General features: G+C 36.1%; 1 protein-coding gene across 1 annotated transcript in view; it reads left to right on the forward strand.

Moving 5' to 3' along the window:
• LOC129775787 (GATA zinc finger domain-containing protein 14) overlaps window positions 1–25,805 on the forward strand; it is a 301,077-nt gene that overhangs the window by 19,033 nt on the left and 256,239 nt on the right. The window contains exon 2 of the mRNA XM_055780882.1: window positions 6,444–7,395. Within this exon, the coding sequence (XP_055636857.1) occupies window positions 7,219–7,395 (177 nt within the window). The 5' untranslated portion in view covers window positions 6,444–7,218. The remainder of the gene's footprint in view (window positions 1–6,443; window positions 7,396–25,805) is intronic.

Below are 25,805 nucleotides of genomic sequence, written 5' to 3' on the forward strand. Positions count from 1 at the left end.
GATGATTGTCTAACTAGAAACTGCACGCTGAGACAACTTGCAGACGATGGAGTTATTTCCATCACCGGTACTAATCCCGCCGTTCTGCAAAAATCCTTGCAAGATATCCTGAACAACCTGTTCACGTGGGCTCTCAAGCTGGGTATCGAATTCTCTACGGAGAAAACCGAAATGGTCGTTTTTTCTAGGAAGCACGAACCCGCCCAATTCCAGCTTCACCTATCTGGCAAAGCGATCAGGCACTCGATGTTTTTCAAATACCTTGGAGTATATTTTGACTCTAAATGTACCTGGGGAATACACATTGCGTATTTGAAACAGAAATGCCAGCAAAGAATCAATTTTCTCCAAACAATAACCGGAACATGGTGGGGCGCCCATCCAGGAGACCTCATTCAGTTGTACAAAACAACGATATTATCAGTGTTAGAATATGGCAGTTTTTGCTTCCGATCAGCTGCCAGGATTCATATTCTCAAGCTGGAGAGAATACAATATCGTTGCTTGCGTATAGCCATGGGGTGTTTGCATTCGACACATACGATGAGTCTCGAAGTCTTGGCAGGAGTACCCCCGCTTACTCTTCGATTCACAGAATTATCCTACAGATTTCTCATCCGTTGCAAGATCATGAATCCATTGGTGATTGATAACTTCGAAAATCTACTCCAACTGACTCCTCAGTCAAGTTTTATGTCTTTGTACCATGATTTCCTTACCCATGAAGTGCACCCTTCACCGGGCATCTCCAACCAAGTTTGCTTCCCATACTTTTGCAATTCCTCTGTCAATTTTGATCTGTCCATGCGACAAAAAATCCATGGAATCCCAGATCATCTACGCTCTGATTCGCACTGCCCATCGACCACTATTTTATTTTTTCAGACAGTCTCAGCTCAATAGAGGCAATTCGTTCAATGAAAGTTGATAAACGCTCATCTTATTTCCTAACAAGAGTAAGACATCTATTGAGTGTTTTGGTCGAAAAATTATTCAAGATTACCTTAGCATGGGTTCCCTCTCATTGCTCGATTCCGGGGAATGAGAAAGCGGACTCGCTAGCTAAGGTGGGCGCTTCAGAAGGCACACTTTTTGAAAGGCAAATTGCCTATAATGAATTTTTTCACATTCCTCGTCAGGACACACTAGTTAGTTGGCAGCGCATGTGGAGTGAAGATGAGTTCGGTCGTTGGTTACACACGATTATTCTTAAGGTTTCGACGAAAGCTTGGTTTAAGGGATTGAATGTAGGTCGTGATTTCATTCGCGTGATATCTCGGCTTATGTCCAATCACTACAACCTAAACGCGCATCTCTACCGCATTGGGCTCGCAGCAAACAATCTTTGTGATTGTGGCGATGGCTACCACGACATCGAGCATATTGTCTGGTCGTGTATCCGATTCCATGCTGCTCGCTCTCAGCTCTCTAGAGCACTGAGAGCAAAAGGCAGACAATCGGATATCCCCGTCCGGGATATCTTAGGTAGCCGTGATCCTGATCTTCTGCTTCATCTATACCTGTTCCTCAGAAACGCCGATGTCAACGTTTAATGATGTTTCCTTCGTTGTGTCCCTGTTTCATATCCCTCCTATCCGATCTATAAACTTTTACTTAGTCGCGGCAATACATACACACACTCTTTACAGATACACGGGCCAAAGGTTGTGCAGTCCACTGATCATTCAACAAGAGCCAAAGGTTGTATCGCTCATGACAACTCTACACGAGCTGATGTTTGCGCCAGCTAGTGACCATTCTATCCTGGATTCCTCGAGTCGAGAAGACGCACCACGCTAGATATGGGGTACAGACTAGGGGGCGTTGCTGATTAATGGTCAGCTGCATCCCAAAAGGAAGTATCCCGTGTCGGGCACAGGTACAGAGCATTGGATACAGCAACATCACAATTACGAAAACACTTGTAATACTAACCTCGAGCCAACCGCGAGTAATCGGTTACATATTACTAACATAGTTATAAGGCAAACATTGTCGAAATATTGAACTCCCGGCTCCGTCAGGTTGACGCCATATGAGCCTTAATAAAAATATATATTTTGGATAAAAAAAAAAAGTACCAGAATTTTATGTCACACTTTCTGCAGGGTAATTGCACTCATCTCTGGTTTGGAAGAATGAACTAATTCTGAAACAAATAAAAAGAAGTTGACCAGAACACGTGTATACCTTGGTAGCGAATGCCTAATAACAAACGATGCTCATTCTTTCGGAAAAACACAAAAAAAACTTATTGTTTGTTCCCAGTATTTAGAAAAACAACATCCAGTTCAATTCATCAAACTAATCAAACCAATTTCGGCACTGTTTTTCTTCTAAGGCTTCCTCATCATACACATCACGTAACGTTTTAGCAGCCTGCGCTACGTTTTTTTCCTTTACGGAAGTAAAGAAGCAATATATGACGAAAATGCTCGTTTTTGCACTCCATACTAAAAGTGATACCAAACTAATTTTTCACAAACAAATTTTTCAATAAAAACACGTGCAATTTGCTTTTGAAGTAAACTGAGAGTCTAACAGCTAACAAACGTCAGAGGAAAACAAATCATAACATTAGCATAAGATATCCACAAATATCAATAATGCCATCTATGTGTGGAATCGGCAATTACTTTTCGGACGACCCAATATAACTCTATCATTTGCGAAGGTCTGAGTATGATTCTCATTATTATTATTATTACTAGCTGACCCGGCGAACTTCGTCCCGCCCAAAATTATTTTTTTATACGAATAACATTCCTATAAAAAATACGTCAATAATACGTCAAATTTTGTTGATCTAATCAGGTTCTTCTTGAAGAACGTTAATAGATAGAAAGAAAGAAAAAATGAGTGAAAGAGAGAGTGAGAGAGAGAGGGTGAGTGAGAGAGAGAGAGTCAGTAAGTGAGAGAGAGAGTGAGTGTTGGTACACCCAAAGTTGCATAAATCTGGTTGTCTGTCCACCCAGCCTGGATAGATAACCAGATTTATACGTGAGTTCAACATGCTGCAGGATGCTGTTTCTGTAAATATGACATCAGAAGAAATTCGAAGAGGATTAAGAGATTTAAAAGACCAACTAAATATATAAGTTTTAAATGTGTATTTTCTGTTCTCATGTATAATTTTAAGAAGGGTAACGGACTCATACCATATAGTCAAAATAAACAAACTATTATAGGAAGACACAATGTAATAATAATCAAAACGTACATTTCTATAAAATATACGTCAAATAGACTATTGACGTATATTTTGTTGATCTAATCAGGTTCTTCTTGGAGAACGTTAATAGATAGAAAGAAAGAAAAAACGAGTGAAAGAGAGAGCGAGAGTGAGTGAAAGAGAGAGAGAGAGAGAGAGAGAGAGAGAGAGAGTGTGAGTAAGTGAGAGAGAGAGAGAGAGTGAGAGTAAGTGAGAGAGGAAGAAAGAGGCGGATAAAGAGAGAGAAAGTAAGTGAAAGTAAGTTGGATAGAGATAGGAATAAAGAGAGGGATAAAGAAAGAGAGTAAAAGAGAGAGTAAACTAGGAAGAGATAGAGAGAGTAAGAGTAAGAGAGAAAGACAGAGAGGGAGTAAGAGAGAGAGAGAGCGAGTATGAGCGAGGAAGAGAGTAAGAGAGTAACAGAGTTAGATTTCAGCTCTTCTAATTATCTGAAAAAAACTAGGGATAGGTTATATCTGTAATATAATCGCAAAGTTGACGTAAGACTACCGTTGGCTTAGTAATCATTTTTTCGAAGTTGTGTCTGAATCAATTCTGAATGAATGAATATTTTTGAAAGATCCCTAAAATGTCCAAGATTTTAGTGATTTCAATAGCTTGCTTCAAAGGCATTTTTTGAGCCTGCCATACAAATGAAACACAAATTTATGCATTACTCGAGAATTAGTCAAGCAAATGAAATCAAATAAGGCATATGCAGGTTTTAGGGGACACGAAACGTTTTTATGGTGAATCGACACTTTTCCTCCCTCTCTAAGGGGGGCTACCATTCAAATGAAACTCAAATTTCTACATTACTCAAGAATTAATCAAGCAAATGAAACCAAACTAGGCATGTGTAGATTTTCGGATGCAATAAATGTTTCTATGGTGGTAAGATACTCCTCCCCACTCTCTAAAGGGAGGCTACCATACAAATGAAACACAAATTTCTGCATAACTCGAAAATTAATCAATCATATGGAACCTAATTTGGCAGGTTAAGGTTTTTGAATATGTGAAATGTTTCTATGATGGTATGACACCCCTCCTTCCTCTGAAATGGAGAGGGGGTCCCGTGAAAATAATACACATATTCAACCAAACATTGAAATTTTCTTTAATGTGATAAAACGCACTCCTATATCTTCTTCTATCTATATAAATGAAAATGGATCACCGAATGTGTTGATAAGAGGAAAACTCGAGAAAGGAATTGCCGATTTAGGGCTGTCTTTATTCTATCATATTTTTTGTATCAAACATTTATTCCATGTAACGGAGAAACATGTTATTTGCAAGTTGTTGAAAAATCTTGAACGAGAATTGTGTCTGAAAATAATCTGATATTATAATGATGAGTTTTAGTAGAAGTACTAGGAATTTTATAGTAAAAGGTAATGTTGAAAGGTAGATTAGAAGATCAATCAATGAACAGTTCTCTGATTAGACCTATGAACGTGCGTTTAGTAAAAAATCGTGAATGTGATAACGAAAAAAAAAATTGGGCGGAACGAAGTTTGCCGGGTCAGCTAGTTTCTTATAAATTTGATGTGCCTTCTTTTTTTTATTTTTTAGATTCCACCAGAATCGCCGGCGCAGGAATCGATTCTAATTCGAATAGATGAACGATTGTATAATTCGTGAACATTCATTATTGACACTGTTGCTTGCATCAAACAAGGTGGTTTCTTTGACATGGTACAATATTCTCTACCAACTCGTATCGTCTTCCGTATTGAAATATACACCGTGTCGGTTTCCGTACCGTCTAGTGGATGGTGCTTTTGTATTTTGGATCGCAAACGAAGAACATATCGCTGCGAAAAAGACCGTCGAGTTGTTCTTCTGGAAGCACCATGAATCAACCATCCTCATCTGCCTTTTTTAGGGCAACCACGATATTCTTACATTAGTAATGCCATTGTGTAGTGGACATAATATTCTAAAAAAAATTCACGGAAAACAACGAGATTTTTTCACCAGAATTGTGTGACGTACTCTTCCATGTTTCATTTCTAATGATGATGCGTTTGATGAGTGTTGGATTGAATGCTCGTAAATAGTTGTTTCGCATTCCCTATTTTCGAGAAATTCAAGGTTTTTGAAACCAAATCAATAAAACCAATTGCATTTAACACTGTTTTTTGACCAGGATCCTAAGTGTTTGTCACTAGTCGGTTTCGGCAAAATTTTTCCTACATTCTATCATCGAAGGACGATTCTCTGAACGCTCATCAACCCGAACTAGAGTCCTTGACATTACAACTCTAATGTTTACCACATTGAAAACAAATTTGCTCGCTATTAAAAATCCAATTATTTTGCCTGCTCCAATTTTATGTCCAATTTATCGAACAACTAAGTAATATTCCAACTACCCAACCGAAGCGCCACCGGTCTGTTTTTTCTTCTTCCTCGCCACAAATTATTCCAATTGAAGCTGCTGCACTCATTAAGTTGCTCTTTATGGCCGCCACAATTAATCGTTGCGCTCATTTTTTTGGAGCGGTTTTAAAATATGTACTCACAAGTCACGTCCTCCATGAAAGAGTCATCCCCCGCCCCTCCCGCTCCGAAAGAATCTCCAGACCGCGAGCCAAGAGAACGGAACGGTGGAGTGCAAATTAGTTCAAATTAATCCCACTGCAGCAATTCACGACTTTCTCGTAACTCTTCCCGGGCTTTTTGGCTCCTCATCGCGAACATCATAATTTTTTTAACGGCGGCTGCTGGCGCTTCACATGAGATCTGCAGCATCCGGACAGCATCCGATGCAGACTTGTGTGTGGTTGGTTGGTTGGTTGGGGGAGGAAATGGAATGATGCAGGATGTGTGGGGGAGCTGTGTTGCAACATTCAAGCGCTCTGGCCAAAAGTGGTGATTTGAACTAATGTGTATGAAAAATATGGACTTTGCTCCCAGAGCTGAAGCGGCGCGGCGGATGGGACGGTAACAAGTTCACGGTTCTGCCGAAATGGGACCGCGCTAACGGACGCCGATTTGAAACGCACTGACGAGCGGATGGAATTGAGTTGTTTCGCACAAAGTGGCTGTGGGATGTGGTGGGATAGTTGGACCGATGAAATCGACCAGATTGATGCTAGAAGCAATGTAATTTTGCATTGCACGTGGTTTCATTTTTTTTGCGCCTCACTCTTGCAACGATGGAAAATTAGTTTGCTCGTAATCGTTAAAACTAACCTTTTTTGTGTTTGCTTCTCATTTTCAGCCCATTGATGAAGGCATTGTTCCTGGATCAAACGGCAGATAAAATCACACTTCAGGCAAAACCTCGCAGCGAAATCATGAAAAGCAGAGCCAGTGGTGTGGTGTTATGGTGAAGTGGCAATATCAGCAGGCTTCAATCGTTTCGCAAGTTTTAGCCGATTATTATTTCATAACAACCATGTGTTGGAAAGGCGGCCGGCCCTCCACCGATGGAAAATGTTGATAAGCGCAGCGCGCAATGAACGAAAATATGTAACAAATGCGCGAAATGAGCGAAAATAAATCAGCATCAGCGGAGTTTTCGGTTCGAAAAAGTTGGGAAAACTGAAAAAAAGGAAAAGGAAAGTGAAAGATCGCGCGGCTGTCGAAGAGCTTCTTTACCGGTTGTGTTCGAGTGCGTCTCCGTCGAAACGATACGCTCGATGCTATCAGTCTGTGTGGCGGTTGTAAGAGGAGCAAGAGGAAAAGTTGCGTTTTCCAACAGATAGGGTGTGTGCTTTTTGTGAATCCACACGCGCAATTCACGTTTCACGAGTGATGAGAAAGTGTTGATTTTTTGTTTGTCCATAAATATTTAAACCAGTCGTGAGGAGGCGAAAGGGGGAGAAATAGCAAAGTGACTGCCAAAAAAAAAGATGTTTTTGGAAATCGGCGTGAATCAAATATTGTTTTAGAAATACTTCCGAAGGAAGTGTGTTCATTGAATTAGCATAAAAAGCCGTTTTCAATCCGAAGAAATTGAAACCAGCCTCAAAGTGTCGCTAAAAGGGGGAAAGATGCCACCGGTGAATACACCGGAGTCGAATTCCGGTTCACCGAGCAGGACGCCGTCGATTATGGACAGTCCCACGCTGGCTCGAGTCGAGAGGGCTCGACTCCGGCAGGAGGCTGGCGTGAATGGGGGCGGCCAGCCCCGAGAAGATAGTTTGGAGCGTGTGCTGTTGGATCCTAAGGTGAGTTTGGATTGTCTTTTCTCTTAGTTTGTACCAGTAAATCAGAGTTCACTTGAAGAGATTGTCAAAAAAGCGTATACTGAATAATAGTTTGAGCAAGCTTTGTCATTTATTTTTTTTACAAAAGGGGCAAGAAAAACTTCCTAGTTTTCATGAAGCAAACTGAGACTTCATAGTAAGCGAACTCTGATTCGGTGAACTCCGTTTGACTTCTTGTTAACTCGATTTTTTAGTTGATTCTACACCCAAAGTTAATTTTTAACACATGTTATGGCATCCCAATTTATTACATTAAATGAGCTGAAATATAACAGAAAATGTTCTACTCCCCAATGTATGTATATCATTTGTATAATATATATGCTAGAGCCAATATGAGGGAGCGAAACAGGAAACATATTTAAATGAAAGCATATGAAAGCTTTTCGTATAGCTTGCCAAATACAAGGCCCAGACAGATAAAGATATATTCTCGTTCATGTTCTTCTTTATCCTCTTTGAAAACACTTTCCAACTTCATTTTATGATGAGGTGTAATATTATCACGCTTCTATATAAAGGCGCTGGCAGCTATATGGATAGTGTGGTCGTGTGAAATAGCATTGCATTCCAGCCGGCCTTGGTTCGATCCCCATTGACGTCGTATGAACTTTTTTTTTGGCACAATCCCAAATGAAATGAGAGAAGAAAACAGAAAGAGATGTCTGCTCGCATACATACAAACCATTTTTAAACTTTTAAAATAGCTCATTAGGGGCTGTCCACATACCACGTGGACAGAAAAAGCACGATTTTAGACTCCCCCTTCCCCTTCGTGGACAAGCGTGGACATTAACTATACCCCCCCCTGCTGTCCACGTGGACATTAATTCATATTTTTCGCCCACGTTCTCAACATTGTAGGGTGGCTCTCGACTTTCGATTCACTTTCCTCAACTATGTCCCTATCCATTCCAAATATCTCAGTTTGTTCTTTGTCGTCAATAAATACAAATAATTTTTCGCCATTAATCAGAACATTTTCTGAAGAAGTCTTCCACTTCATATTTCGGCTAAGATTTCATCAGCGATTTGAAAATTCTTTTCGACCATTCTGTATTGAGGGTTTAAATGACTTCCAAAGTGCCCATAATGTAGAATTACACCGGACAACTTCCGACCATTATTTTTTTGAGGCAATGCAACAGTGCTATGTTTTCGGGGTCTGTAACAATTATATAGTGTTATTCTGATTATAATCTTAAATCTTGTGATATCCTTTATATAAAAAAGAGCAATTCGACATCATTAGTAGTCTCGGTTGTTGTATATTATTTGATTTTATTTATCCACAAAGGGCCTGGCCGGGTAAGGGAGTAAAAAGTGCCCCCAAACCAAATCACTAGCTGTATGGCAAATATAGTAAAGGATATTAAATAAGAAATTTTGGTGGTTTATTTGAACCCCTATGTGGTTTGACGTAGGATCTATAGTGAAAAACGTACTTTTCGTTAATTTCACGCCATCCTCAAAAGATCCGAGATAAAAATTTGAAAAAAATACTGAATGTGCATCTTACTACGATGTATCAAAAAAAATTATCAAAAAAAAATTTCATCAAAAATTTTAGTACTAAAAAAAATAATGAAATCTTGAAAATTTTTTTTTTGGGATTTAGAGATTCAGTACTACTCTAATTCATATTTTAATGTGTTTCTACGGCTTTTCTAGATATGTGTGATTTTTTTCAGATTTTTTTCAGTGTTGCGCGGTATCAAAAAATTTTTTTTTTATGTTTCCAAAGAGTGGTTAGGTAAGGGAGTAAAAAGTGCCCCCAAACCAAATCACTAGCTGTATGGCAAATATTGTAAAGGATGTTAAATAAGAAATTTTGGTGGTTTATTTGAACCCCTATGTGGTTTGACGTAGGATCTATAGTGAAAAACGTACTTTTTCGTTTATTTCACGCCATCCTCAATAGATCTGAGATAAAAATTTGAAAAAAATACTGAATGTACATCCTACCATGGTGTATCAAGAAAAATTATCAAAAAAAATTTCATCAAAAATTTTTGTACTAAAAAAATATTAAAATTTTGAAAATTTTTTTTTTGGATTTAGAGATTCAGTACTACTCTAATTCATATTCAAATGTACTCTTACGGCTTTTCTAGATTTATAAATATCTTCAAACTGTTTTTTTTTTCAAATATCTAATACTAAAAATAAAATGAAAAAAAATACACAGTACAAAAAAATGTTATAGATTTTCTGGCATTTCGAAATTTTGAAAAAAAAAATATAACTTTGAGACCCACTCCTGCTCAAATTTTTATTTAAATGCGTTCGTATGTGTCTTTTTTCTACATGTGGCGTAATTTTTCCTGAATTTTTAAGAGCATTGTGTGACACAAAATAATTTTCTTCATCGTCTGCATTATTATTTTTATTTTTTTGAAATCGATTATTTTATTGTATTCGTGGTTTTCAATTGAAAGATTAAAATAAAAAAACAAATCGAATTTGTGGTCTCAAAGTTATATTTTTTTTCAAAATTTCGAAATGCCAGAAAATCTATAACATTTTTTTGTACTGTGTATTTTTCTTTTTTATTATTTTATTTTTATTATTAGATATTTAAAAAAAAACAGCTTGACGATATTTATCAATCTAGAAAAGCCGTAAGAGCACATTTAAATATGAATTAGAGTAGTATTGAATCTCTAAATCCCAAAAAAAAATTTTCAAATTTTCATAATTTTTTTTTAATACTAAAATTTTTGATGAATTATTTTTTTGATAATTTTTCTTGATACACCGTGGTAAGATGCACATTCAGTATTTTTTTCAAATTTTTATCTCGGATCTATTGAGGATGGCGTGAAATGCACGAAAAAGTACGTTTGTCACTATAGATCCTACGTCAAACCACATAGGGGTTCAAATAAACCGCCAAAATTTCTTATTTAATATCCTTTACAATATTTGCCATACAGCTAGTGATTTGGTTTGGGGGCACTTTTTACTCCCTTACCTAACCACTCTTTGGAAACATAAAAAAAAAATTTTTTGATACCGCGCAACACTGAAAAAAATCTGAAAAAAATCACACATATCTAGAAAAGCCGTAGAAACACATTAAAATATGAATTAGAGTAGTACTGAATCTCTAAATCCCAAAAAAAAAATTTTCAAGATTTCATTATTTTTTTTAGTACTAAAATTTTTGATGAAATTTTTTTTTGATAATTTTTTTTGATACATCGTAGTAAGATGCACATTCAGTATTTTTTTCAAATTTTTATCTCGGATCTTTTGAGGATGGCGTGAAATTAACGAAAAGTACGTTTTTCACTATAGATCCTACGTCAAACCACATAGGGGTTCAAATAAACCACCAAAATTTCTTATTTAATATCCTTTACTATATTTGCCATACAGCTAGTGATTTGGTTTGGGGGCACTTTTTACTCCCTTACCCGGCCAGGCCCTTTACAATCTAAATTTATGTTGTCTTGATTTTTCCCGAACTCAATTCGGTGTAAAAACATCGCTCATACTAATTATCGTACAGATGATTATAGAGCAATAGCGCACTAAATCAACCGGTTGATGGCCAGATTTTTCCAAAAAATTATATATACACTGGAAGCTACCCAAATTTTTAATTTCCACTACAATGCGACTGACCTTATTTTTAAAAGCGTCATAACTCGAAAGAAAGCTATCTGATCAAAAAAGGATCTTTAATATAAATTTTGAAATGAAATTAATATTCGAAGGAAAATATGAAAAAAAAAACAAATAAAATAAAATAAAGGAAGCTTACGCAAAAATTAAATTTATTATTATAAACTCTACATATATTTTTATCAGAATACTGAAATCTCACGAAAACGTAGATAATTATTTTATCAATATATCAAATTCCGGATATTACAGAATGCGTACAAAGATGAGTGCAGTCGCAAAAATTTGCCTTTGGTTAGGAAAAGCGGTTCAAGGAGCGGGGCGAGTCCGTAAATGACGATTCACAACCAGGAGCTCTATCTACCTTATTAAGGGGGTAGTACACTATGGAAACATTGAAAAATCTGAAAACAAATATTTGTGGCCCAAAAAGGTCCTCTGGGATGTCTACTTTACTAGGTTTTGACTCATGTTTGTTCGATGCTCCGTTGCAAAGTTACAAGCCAATAAGTGTACCTAAATCTTTGCGAAAGGAGCGCGGATCCAAAATTTAAAACGCGTTTTTCTCGATACTAAATTTTGCAAACTGGTGGGAGTTCTACCTCCGGAACGATCCATTCGATTTTGATGAAATATTTTTTCCCAGTTTCTTTTTTTTATATTTTGAAGAATAAAATTTTGGTGAATGTATCTGTGAGGTAAAAATGCAAATTTGACACAAAATGCGACACTTAAAAATCAATATTTTGAAAAAGTCCTACGTACGATGACAGGAAATATATCCAAGATTACGTAACAAAATCATTGGTTGAAATCGGTTCACTAGAAAAACTTGTGGAACTCCCATCAGTTTACAAGGTTTCGGCTGCAAGGGTTCAACAAACCGGTTGCGGCTATTCAGAGGACAATTTATTTTTTGTTTGTTAAGTAATATATACCTAATAAAACTGTGATATCGGATTAATCATAGTAATTCATTTTCTCGTTGAAAAAAAATCGCGAAAATCACATAATTTTTAAGATGTTCATAGTGTAAATACTACCCCCTTTATCATTGTGAATACATTCCTCACGGTCAAACAGTTATTGCAAAATTTTATATTGATGTCCTGGAGCACCTGCAAGGTCCATGTGAGACCTGAACACACCGAAAATAGAATTGTGCATTCTGACAAAGCGTAGGCCCACTCTTTCCTCATCGAGAGCAAGCTTTTGGTGAAAAAAGTAAGGTGAACTTGATTTGTTTGATCAAACTCAATAATCTTTATTATCACTTCCATTTCGAACACGTCATAGCAATCAATTTATGTCATTAAGATTTTTGGGGGAAAGTTATTGAAAACCATATAATATTCACTACAAATAATATATCTAAGTTTGCACTGTTAAAAATTAAATTGTACAGCAGTATAAGAGTACGTGCATGGTCAAAAACGTTGAATGTTCTATGGCAATACTGGTTAAGATTTCATGATATGCATCAAAAGATATTTTCAGCAAATATGATTTTCAATGGCATCTAATCTCATTATACTGCTTAACAGCGCTCTGTACATAGTTAATAATTTGGAACGAAATAATATTTAAGAGTATTGATTTAGCCAAAATCAGTCGCGAATTAAATTAAATGAATTGGCCGTTTCTTTATCCACTTCCAATGGAAATAGCTCGAATGAACACATTTTACGAGTTTATTTTACAAAATACAGGTTCTAGTGAAGGACTTCAACGATATGAGAAAAATATGAATGTCCGACCGCGTAGGTCTCATAGACTATTCATTTTTTTCAATATAGGACATAATTAAGGTATTTTTGAATGTAGATGTACTTTTTGAAAAATATTGATTTAAATTTAAAGTGTCCACGTGGACGTTGTCTATACTCCCTCACCCCTCACCGTGGACAAGCGTGAACATTTTTGTAACCCCTACCCCCCTAAAGTTGTCCACGTGGTATGTGGACAGCCTCTTATTTGCGCATTTGACCTTCCAGCACACGAAATGGCATCATTTCTGCCAAAGATGAAATGTTTTCTGCCAACGCTAGTTTGGGTGTAGAAGTACTCCACGACAGAAACACTTACACTTCAGCAATCTGAACCAAGGAGTGCTTCTTCTAAGGCTTCATTCGCTGCACTCACTTTTTGCGTCACAACTTTGGTTGTTTGGAAAAATATTTGAAATGATTTCGTATCATCCATTTAGGGCTTCCGTAATCCATTGTCCGCAGATTAGCATATTGATCAGCTGCTAGACTCAGTTACCTTGACTCTAAAAGCAGATCTGAAATCGAAGTTTTCTGCTCATCCCCATGGTCGTGCATGAACTGAACGGGCAATATCTGCCTCTTTTAGCTCAACACTCTTACGGCATAGTTGTTTATCAGTAGCTTGTACATGATTAACGTTGTTAAGTCACATCAAGTCTGATTCATCCAGGTAGTTTTCTCGAAGATCTTTCGAAGTTGAAGTCATCCAAGATTAGTAAGACCTAGAAAATGTTGTGTCAGTAATATATTTGTTGGTTCAATTTGGAGGCAATTTCATCATATGTGTGTGACATTACAATATTCAGCTCCTGAATCATAATCGAGAAAAAATAATACAACAAACAAGATGCAAAAATGTTCTTGGAATCGGAAGCAATATGATTTCATAATATCATGATTTCAAAAGATTAATACCAAGAGAAATTCTGCCCACAAGTTCAAAGAGCGTTGACCGAGGTTGTTGTTTTGGGAACAAATTCGGGGTCATAAAATACCTGTAATGTTTGACCATGACCATGGAAATATTTTACCTAATTCACCTTTTTTTTATTAATATTTAAATGGAGGCTGAAAGTCTCAAAAATAAAGAATAAAAAAAAATTAAAAAAAAATATATATTTAAATGGATTTCGGTTGTGGTAATACTGGTTTTGCAGTGCTTTTGTAGTTCATTGTAATGAAATATAATGCTTCAATATCGTGTGTTCAGCAGATTTCGACAATATTGTAGCTTTAAAACTCATTAAAACTTCTTTTTTCCAATTTTTAACTATTTCACATTTCACTATTTCGAACAAAATTTTGACACAAACTTCTAGAATGTATACATTTTCTTAATATTTCTTCAGGATTTCCAGGATTTAGTTTTAATATATGTTTGACTATGACGAATTTCATGCCAACTCGTCTTAGGAGTTGGCAGCACCATCTCAGATGAGGGGCTTAGAATGAAAGGGGTGTAAGTGATTTGATCGATTTCTCTACATCGACTCTCTCTTTTGGTCATAGCTTAGCCTCAAATACATTCCCAGCTGTATTTGACAATGTGGAAGTTAGGTCAGAACCTCACCTATCAGATTCTATAGCAAACTTAAATTGGAACATTTTTGCAATTGAGTTATTAACTAAAGAAAAAGTTGATGAAGAGAAATCGATCAGGTCACTTACACCCTTTGCATTCTAAGCCCCTCAGATAGTAGTGAAACGTTGTGAGTGTTAAGACATGGGTCATTTAAGCAACTTTGCATACTTGAAATATTCGAAAAAGAACTACTTTTCGGAAAAGACAATTGTTTTTCTAATTTTTTTACAAAAATTTATAATTTAAAAACTATGATACCTACAAAATTCTTGTCAAAGGACGAAATGTAGAAAATTGTTTAAATTTTCATAAAAAATACCAAAAATGTTTTGGAAAAAAATTTCGCTGACAAAAAAGTTATTTTAAAAATTAAAATTAATTTTTCTCAAAAACGTATTTTTTTTTAAATTCCCAAAAATATATATATGAATAGCCCTTACAATTTCCAACATGTCGTCCATAAATCGGAAGATGGGCACTTTTACAGGGAAAAAGTTTTTCGAACAATAACTTTTTCATGTTTTCTTTGAAAAAAATACAACTTATCCTAATTTTGTTTAAAGTCAAGATAGCGATATAGTGTATTCGACAAAGTTTTAGACCTTGTTAAAATATAAACTTTTGTCGAAGACATCAACTTTCTTTCTTTTATAGTTTTTGGAATATAAGCCATTTTTGTATGAAAAAATCCTGAAAAAATAATGTTTTGCCCGTAACATTTTTGTGTGTAAATTCTCACGTTTGACATGTTTCTAAATAGAGAAAAGTTAGCAAAGTATGTAAATTGCGATAATTTATACATAAAAATGTTACAAATTAAACATTAACAGTATTTTTTCAAAGATAAAAAATTAAAAAGTTGTTGTTCGAAAAACTTTTTCCATGTGAATGTGCCCATCGTCCGATGTATAGAAAACTTGTTGGAAATTTTAAGGGCTATTTATATCTATTTTTTCAGAATTTTTAAAGCATGTGTTTTCAAGAAAAATGAATTTTAATTTTCAAAATATATTTTTTTCAATGAATTTTTTCTAAGTAATTCTTTGATAATTTTTAAATAATAAAAAATACTATACGTGTACAAAATTTGAATTTTGCTCTCGTTATTATTGATTGTATTGGTTTTTTATTGTTTTCATAGTCTCGGGACCAAAGGTGCTATAGTTTTTTATATTTTTTTCTGGAAAGCTGAGGATTTTTCACATAACATATCTCGAAACCAGAGAGGCGTTCTTTTTCGTTTTTGAGTTATGATTTTTCCAAGTTAGCCGAAGTTCCAAAAAATCTTTTTTTTTCCATTTTTCCGCTACATCATAACTTTTGATCTACTGTCTAGTATTTCAAAAGTTACGAATATTTGAAAAAAGTCATTTTTAGCAAAAATCCGAAAAAATGGTTGTTTTGGACAACCCTAAAATAGAAATGGTCACCCTAACAAACAAAAATAAAAAAATACGGGTCTCATAATTTGCGATAAAGAACAAAACTACCACTTTTAATGAAAATCTGTGAACCACTATATCGGTTTGGCATGGAATGGTTGTATATATATACAGGTAAACTTCGATATAACGTACATTTCACTTTCAAAATTGTACGTTGTATCGTAGCATAATGAAGTACTCACAAACGTAGTCTATAATACATTATTGTGTTGCTGTTTTAGTCAAGTTAATGAATAAATTCAATCAGAAGACGAAGCCAGCCTTTCTCATGATGTTTCCCTTCGTACTGTTGATTGAAGTTGATTCATTTAGAATCTGGAATCACAAAACCAGCTATATTTCGAGATTGACTGAAGGTACAAAACTTGTATTATCATTACAATACAGATAATTCATTGTTCTATCAGAAAAAAAATATTGAAAAAAAAATTCCTTTACAAGGTGTACGTTATATCGAGTGACGTTTTATCGAGGGTACGTTATAACGAAGGTACGTTATATCAAAGTTTCTCTGTATATATATATATATATATATATATATATATATATATATATATATATATATATATATATATATATATGGGAATTTAAAAAAAATACATTTTTGAGAAAAATGAATTTTAATTTTTAAAATAACTTTTTTGTCAGCGTAATTTTTTTCCAAAAAATGTTTGGTATTTTTTGTGAAAATTTGAACAATTTGCTACATTTTGTCCTTGACAAGAATTTGGTAGGTATCATAGTTTTTAAATTATAATTTTTTTTTCTTAATTTTTCGTCTAATAGATCGTCTAATTATCGTCTAATTATTTTTCGAATACTTCAAGTATGCAAAGTTGCTTAAATGAGCCATGTCTTTACACCCACAACGTTTCACTGCTATTTGAGATGGTGCTGCAACGGCCAGTCGAGTTGGCATGAAATTCGTTCTACGAGTCGACTCATTCCGAATATTTTTTCTTCCCTTGTTCAGTTAGATTCGATGTTCGACTGAATCTACTAGACCACATGATGGATGTATGGGAAAAAAGTTATCTTCGAATTTTCAAAGGGAACTCGATTGATTGATTCCCACGAAAAAATACTTCATGCAAGCTATCAGGTTAATCGGACTTCATTTACTAGTGTCGCACAGCCGTCAAAGTTTGAGTTTTTTGAAAACTGAAAAATCACCCAAAGGGGGAGTAGAGGTCCGATTTAAGCCTTCTTTATTGTGTTGTTTTGGTCACTTCCCGTAGATCAATATAGTGGAGAGAAAAGTCGGAAAATTTTCGGAAAATCCTGAAGGAAGGTCAGAAAATTCGGATAATTGAATTCCCACATGTTCGAAAATTTCACATCATAATAAGCGTTGTTAGTCCATTTGATATTTGCGCTATCGAAATTGATTTTGATTCGTAAGTGGAAATGAATTTTCAGGCGAAATATCGCATTTCCATATCTTATTTCAATAAATAAAAATGGAAGGCCAGATGTGTTGGTAAGCGCAAAACCCGAGAAAGAAATGGTTCAATTTGAGTCATCTATATTTCGTTGTATTCGTAATTCCCATATGTTCTACAATTAGCTAAGCGTTGTTAGTCCATTTGACGTTGGCGCTAACGAAATTGATTTTTGTTCGAAAGTGGAAAAGGATTTTCAGACGGAATAACGCATTCATATATCTTCTATCTATATGAACAAAAATGGAAGGCCAAATGTGTTGGTGTACCCTAAACCCGAGGAAGGAATGGCCGATTTGAGCTGTCTTTATTTTGTAATATTCTCTGTATCAAACATGTATTCCATGCAACGGAGAAGCATGTTATTTCCAAATGCTTGAAGAATCTTGAACGAGAATTGTGTCTGAAAATAATTTTATATTATAAGGACGATTTTTTGTAGAAGTACTAGACAATTTATAGTGAAAGGAAATTGTAAAGGGTCAAAGGGTAATCAATCAATGAAGAGCTCAGTGATTGAACTCACTAACGTTCACTTAGTAAGAAAACATGGTTGTTTGAAAGTATTCAAATCAAAAAATCTATTTTGGGCGGGGCGAAGTTCGTCGGGTCAGCTAGTAATAATAATTAAAATGTTGAAAGAGTGTTTTAGAGGTCTTCATTTAAAATCAAATTTAGTAAAACTTGACATTAAATTTTGACATTAAATTCATTTTTAATTCATCTGATCTTATACCATGTACATGTTAACTTATATTCTAAGAGATACAATCATCACATCTTTCCTGTTTTTTTTCTTTTTATCTAACATTCTGAATATTTTGGGATCATCTACTGAATTTGAAAACCTTTTAACTGCAATTTTATTTTCATCTACAGGAATAAAACAATTAAATTTTTGTGTTCCCGATATTGTTTTCGCGTGATTGAATGATTCATCAAGTTCAGTTGCTTTTTTGTATGCTATTCTTTGGATACTTAATAGTAATTCAACTTCGTGATACATTTGTCATTTTGTTTGACTCGTCACTTCATACGGGGTTTTCCCAATCAAAAAGCTCTAGTGCTGTTTGGATTGTGTTTCAAATCATCAATTCATCAATTTTAAAACCAATCGATGGATTTGTGCTGTATTTTGTTGATAAAGTAGACAAACCCATAGAGCATGACTTTTTTTTACAAACAGCAGTCTGGAGAAATAATAGTAATTTGTGATTTTTCAGAGAATTATTCATTCATAATTCAAAATGTGACATAGGGTTATCAATGGAATAACTCGCAAGCAACTATTCACCCATTTGCAATATACTACAACAAAGATGGAAAAAGAAAACGTAAGCTTTATAGTTATTTCAGAAGTTTTAACACACTACGCTGTGCAGTTGTTCATAGAAAAATTTATAGAATTTGGCAGAAAAATAATCGATTTTACTAAAATGACTTTAATGTCCGCTCCATCGGCAGCACACTACAAAACAAAAAAAAAATTGGCCAGTCTGTGTAATTTCAAAAAGCAGAATGGTATTTCTTTGCCACCACGGGAAAGGTCTCTGTGATGCAATAGGAGGGACTCTAAAACCAGTGGCAAAGAGAGCAGGTCTTGCCCAAGATTACGGAAACAGCACTAGAGCTTTATGATTCGGCAGTCAAACAAAATGACAAATGTATTAGGAAATTAGATTTTCCGTTACGTATCCAAAGAATAGCATAAAAAAAGCCAAGTGAACTTGGGGAACCATTCAATCACACGAAAACAATATCGGGAACACACAAATTTCATTGTTTTATTCCTGTAGATGAAAATAAAATTGCAACCAAAAGTTTTCAAATTCAGTAGATGATCCCGAAATCATCAAAATGTTAGATAAAAAGAAAAAAAAATAGGAAAGATTTGATGATTGTATCTCTTAGAATATAAGTTAACATGTATTAGGTGTACCGGTAAGTTTCTTCGGTTTTACAACAGATGGCGTAACTTGATTATTATTCCAGTGAATCAAATTTCCCGACATTTGTTGAAAAGCTACTGTCATTGTGCGTCTCGTGCGTCACGTGCGAACAACTGCTCAAACGGCATAAAAAACGGTTTTTTGATATCGAATCGTTACTGGAGATGAAAAGTGGGTCCATTACGACAATCCCAAACATCGGGCAACGTATGGATACCCTGGCCATGCATCAACATCGACGGCCGTGCGGGATATTCACGGTCAGAAGGTTATGCTTGTCTATTTGGTGGGACTAGCTAGGTGTGGTGTACTATGAGCTGCTAAAACCGAATGAAACCATTACGGGGGACCTCTGCCGACGACAATTGATGCGATTGAGCCGTGCAGCCGAAGGAAAAACGGCCACAATTCGAGCAAAGACACGATAAAGTTATTTTGCAGCATGACAATGCTCGGCCGCATGTCGCGAAACCGGTCAAAACATACTTGGAAACGCTGAAATGAGATGTCCTCTCCCACCTGCCGTATTCTCCAGACATTGCTCCGTCCGATTACTACCAGAATTGCCAGAAAGATGGGAAAAGTTGTGACTAGCGATGGGCAATACTATGAATATTAAATTTGTAACCATTTTTGCAGAATAAAGAATTTTTTTTTGAAAAAAAACGAAGAAACTTACCGGTACTCGTATTACACGGTATAAGATCAGATGAACAAAAATGAATTTAATGTCAAAAAATGTCATAAGTTTTATTACATATGAGTTTTTGTTAGAAAAACTCTTTTGCCTTAAATATGCACAAGTTGCAATGTATGGAAGAGTTGTAGGGTACATATGTATCTACCATTTATCTAACATTTCATCAAAATCCGAGAATATTGACTTTTAGTTTTTTAAATCGATTTTATTCTGTGTAGGATTTCAACAAAATATTTTTTCTGTAATTTTTACTGAAAATTCAATTATTTTTTTTCCTAAAACTCTTCCATATATCAGTTTTTTGTAGAACATACCATTTTCGAGTAAAAAAAATTATAAAAAAATGGTCAAAAATATTTGGTCCTTTCCATGCGTTAGTCTAGATAAATTTTAGGAAAACTAAGTGTGCCAAGTTGCCTAATTAGGTAACATCTTCACACCCAGAAAGTTTCATTAAGTTCTGAGAGGTTCATGCCAACATCTGGTCGAGTTGGCGCGAAATCCGAAATTTATTCTGAGGTCAATATAATGCGGACGAAGTTCCCATTTAACGAGAATAAGGGATCGAGGCGGCCCAGGCTTGCGCACGGTATCACAGATCGTCTTATACCCATGATGTTTTTTCGCGTCAGAATATTCCTAGCGTACTTGCGATCATACATTTTTTCTGAGCGGTTGTTTCTGTTGCAATTGGTTTCCGAGAATCATCGAAACTAGTAAGTTTTTGGCATGTTTTTCAGTTCTTTCTTAGCTTTATTTAGTAGTTCTTCCTCCGGTTTTGCCATGAAATTGTTTAAGTAGACCCTCCGCTTCAGGTTTGCCCAGAAACTCGCGATGGGACGCGGATTTCAGAACAACAGTTTATGATCGCGTAGTACAGTCGAACGACCGAAATCAGGCTTCGCTCAACGCTCTCATTCTTCTCCAGAAGTGTAAGGATATCTATCTACATATATAAAAATGGATTTCTGTCTGTCTGTCTGTCTGTCTGATTCTAATGGACTCGGAAACTACTGAACCGATCGAAATGGAAATTGGTATGTAGGGGTTTTTGGGGTCGGGAAAGGTTCTTATGGTATTTCCAGGCCCCTCCCCTCTCTCTAAGGGGGGGCTCTCATGCAAATGAAACACAAATTTCTTCATTAATCGAGAGCTAAACAAGCAAATGAAATCAAATTTGGCATGTGGAGGTTTTAGGGTGCAATAAATGTTTTACGGTGGTTAGACACTCCACCCCCCTTTTGTTTCAGAGCACCGACCCCCCCCCGGGTCTGCCAGACAAATGAAACACAAATTTCTGCATAACTCGAGAATTAATCAAGCAAACTAAATCAAATTTGGCAAGTGAAGGTTTTAGGGTGCAATAAACTTTTTTACGGTGGTTAGACACTACACCCCCCTCTTTAAGGGGGGGCTGCCATATAAATGAAACACAAATTTCTGTATAACTCGGGAATTAATAAAGCAAATGAAACGAAATTTGGCATATGGAAGTTTTAGGGTGAACTAAATGTTTCTATGGTGGTTAGACACCCCACCCACCTCTCTCTGCATTACTCGGGAATTAATCAAGTAAATGAAACCGAATTAGGCATATTGAGGTTTTAGGCTGCAATAAATGTTTCTATGGTGGTTATATTCTCCACCCCCATCTCTAAAGGGGGCTGCCATACAAATGAAACACAAATTTCTGCATTACTCGAGAATTATTCAAGCAAACGAAACCATTTGGTTTTAGGATGCAATCAATGTTTCTATGGTGGTTCGACACTCCTCCCTCTGTTAGAGTGGGCTGTCATACAAATGAAAAACAAATTTCTGCATAACTCGAAAACCTATCAAGCAAATGGAGCCAAATTTGGCATGTGAAGATTTTAGGGGGCACGAAACGTTTCTATGGTGAATAGACACTCCTCCCCCTCTCTAAGGGGAGAAGAGGGAAGGGGTCTGTCTTTATTCTATTATATTTTCTCTGTGTCAAACATTTATTCCATGTAACGGAGAAACATGTTATTTGCAAGTGGTTGAAAAATCTTGAACGGAATTGTGTCTGAAAATAATTTGATATTATAATGATGAGTTCTGGTTAAAGTACTAGGATTTTTTTAGTAAAAGGTAAATTCAACGGGGTCGATTAGAAGATCAATCAAAGAACAGTTCTGCGATTGGACTCATGAATTTTGCGCTTAGTAAAAAAACGTGAATGTTTGAAGGTATTGATAACAAAAAACAATTTTTTGGCGGGACGAAGTTTGCCGGGTCAGCTAGTTATAAATAACGAAACGAGCGTATCCGGCGGACTCAAAGTACTTGGCGATGTCCATTTTCTTCGCAATGGGATGGAGCTCCCAGTACGCACAAATTATGGAGCACAGTTTCTTCACCGTTTTCGTTATAATATCGGCAGTTCAACTGATAGCGTTGTCAAATTTTGTTTGAAAACCAATGGGCTACTATGAATGATGATGCACAGGTGGTCTAATCACCAGGTGTTAAGGTTAACACATTAATAATTGGTAGAAATTGTCCATTTTTTTAGTGCACCAAAAATAAATAGTAATGATTGCAACAGAGAATGATAATTAGGAAAATGTTCTTTACACTTGCGATTGCACTTCCTCAGTAAATTGTTCTCAATATTGTGAGTAAAGTTTCAAAGTTGCGTTCCTTTCTAAGTATTAGATATACGACTTCCATTACGTAAGGGTAGTAGGGAGTCAAAATCCGTATTTTTTAGAGTTACATTGGAGCCTGTCATTGCGGCCAGCCAAAAGAACGTGCTCTTCCTGACCAATCCGTTTTTATTTTGCTACTGGTCTGAACGGAACCGATGCATGTAGGGGAAATCAGGAAATCATGATAAAACCGGATTTCCACATATGACGCTTGGGATTAGCAAACTCAGTTAACTGTTAACGAAATTCTCATATATCATGCGAATGAAATTAGATGTAGGTAATTGGAAAGAAAATATGTTAAAATATTCCGTTATTTATCGCGTATACTCTTTATATAACTCCAATCACAGAGACTGAGGATTATCTTTGGGAAACCTGCATAGGTCACAGAAAGGCCTCCCCTAAAACTAATCGCTCCGACAATATATTCCGTTATTTATTGGAAGTATTTTCGGAAGCGATCGTGGAGGTTATAGGCGTAGGACAAATATAATATTATACCCATACACAAATATTTCTGCTGAAATTTGTACCAAAATTGAAAACCGAAAGTAACAAAGAAAATAAAGTCAACTGGAACTCCAATTTGATAAAATACAAACATTCATGCTTTTATGTGAAATAAATGGGAGTGCGGGTAAGACATCCTGTCGGGGTAAACTCGACGCCTTCAGAGGAACGAATGAAAACTTGTTGCAGTAATTTCAAAGTACTAAGTGACTATTGATATGCTATGTGGACACTGTAAATTTCAGAGATGAACCAGGCTTCGGCTGAAAATATCTTTAATAATGAAAGAAAAAAAACTGTAAATTTCCATTACATCTCAACGAAGTGAGTTTTTTTTTGCTACCATGTATATCCTCACTATCGTTACATGATCGCTAAATAATTTTGCTTGAAATGGACTTAAATGTTGGACTCAAGAATTGAATATAATTTTATCTGATACAGATTTTATGAAAAAATCGTAAGTTAGATAGATTTTTAGACCAAAATACAGGCTCCGTTATGGCAACCATATGAACGAAATTCTTAGAAAATCTGGAAGTATATCAGCTCAAAATCGACATTTTTTGGGCCAACTCTGGATGGAATTGCTCAACAGAAAAACCATTCGTGATGAGAGCATTGTTATGCGACTCTCAAGTCTACACTACTCGTTTTATCTTATCTCAACAGTTTTGATGAACTAGACTGCCAGTCTCATGTAACGCCTCTCTACATTATGCAGAACTATTATAGTTCGCGCAAAAAAAACGTCGATGCCTATCGCAATCGATGCCATGTTCATGATTCGATCATCACTGATAGCGTAACTGGCTGACATAAGACGGCTGCTAGCGACTAATGAATCCCACGGCCCTCAATACAGCTTTTCGCACATAAACTTCGCCAAGCAAGCTTCGCAATCATCGCGTATCGATGAACTCCTCATTACCACGAGCAATTCGCGCTCCAGTGAAGGTGATTTTTTTTCTTTTTCCTCGCTAACTGATAACTGCAATTAATATAAAACCATCCAGCATAATGGTCGCAGCGAAAAGTGAGTCAAAAATATACTTTGAGTCCACGTTGGATAACTTGTGTCATTTGCTAATCGAATTAGAGCCGATGAAAGGTGTGTACTTTTTTGGTTTCTAGATTATGGCAGGGTTTTAATTATGTCCTACAGACCAATTATTATCTCTAAAAGGCAAACTTTTCTATCTGTTAATCTTGCTAATTTGCCATTCTGAGCGATACTCGCAAGGTTCAAAGCGATGAAAAATCTATTGAGCGTCAAATTTTACTGTCCACTCGTATCCGAAAAAACGACGACAATGTGCCGTCGGTTCATTGCTCATGACTCGATTTTATCGCTCCATCATCATCGCGCCGTCATCATTTTCATCTTGACTCTGGAGAAGGGAGGCATCTTGTAACCTTAACCGCAAGAATCGGTATCCTTTGTTTTCTTCCTTCTCCACTTCAGGATGGTCCATCGCTTCACGAGAGCAGGGACAAAAAAAAATGAACGATTGTCGCTTCCGCTGGAGATACTTTTACTTTCCTCGTTTACGGCCGAATGGTAATTTCCAACTGTCGTAAACTCCAGCTTAATGGATAAATCTCAACGACTGTGTCTCCGCTGTTCGCGTACTCGTCTAACATAAATGCGGTCCCTGCCGGGGTCTGCCTCCCCCAGAACATAATAAACCGCCGTCACTTGCCTAATTTCGAATCGTTTGGGGCCATCGGCGAAGTTTAATGGCCGTGAAGTGGATTATAAATAAATTAGAATCAATGAGCAGATATTATTAACGTCCGCTTAATTAATCATTTTTATCGCCTTGCGCTGTTCTCCGCTTACTTGTCATCAGAAGACACAGACTCGTTTAAACGACCATTCCCCGAGCTGGACGTCTTGCGCGCAATTATGCCCCCTCCTCTGTCGGTCGTGTATAATATCTCTAACGGTACTGCATCTTGGGTTCTAGAGAAAAAAAAACACAGGTATGTCACCCTTTGTGTTCTTCTCTCCGTGAAGCAGCATCCTTTATGGGGAACATTTTTCATTCGCCGCTAGCACTGAACGTTCTCATGAATCCTGATGAGACAGCGCGAAGGTAGGTAAGTGTCTAAATGAGCCATAGTTCATATTTTTTGCATGCTGAAAGGAGTGGGACGGAGCCTCAATTGTTGGATGAATCTCGGAAGTTTTACTAAAATTAGAAAAACAAAAATGAGCTCCTGAACTTCTATTGAGAAATTGACCGAATTCTTAGTTTTTAAGTTTAAGTTTAGTTCAAGCTTTTAGTCCATTATTTTTTTTAGATTTTTTTTTGTGTTGAAACAAATTTTACCGGCGTTTCTATGATACGACCGCATTGTTGACGTTGGACTACGAAATTGTGTCATTCAATTCTAATACAGTTTGGTCCTAAAAATGGCGCATGGTTTACGTAGTTTTGTAAAATCAATTGAATATGGTTGATTCATGGTTCGTTCTTATCCTCACGAGAACAAAACATAAGCTAATCTTATGTGAAAATTTGTGTTCTTATTTTCAATGCACGTTTCACAGAACATGCATTGATCGTTCTTCTTTTTAGGTTCAAACTTCGGAGTTTAATACAGTGCTAATACACTGCGGTTACAGTCGATTATATATTTGTTCTACCATCACTCCCATC

Source organism: Toxorhynchites rutilus, chromosome 3 (genome assembly GCF_029784135.1).
Source record: "Toxorhynchites rutilus septentrionalis strain SRP chromosome 3, ASM2978413v1, whole genome shotgun sequence".
Taxonomy (NCBI): domain Eukaryota; kingdom Metazoa; phylum Arthropoda; class Insecta; order Diptera; family Culicidae; genus Toxorhynchites; species Toxorhynchites rutilus.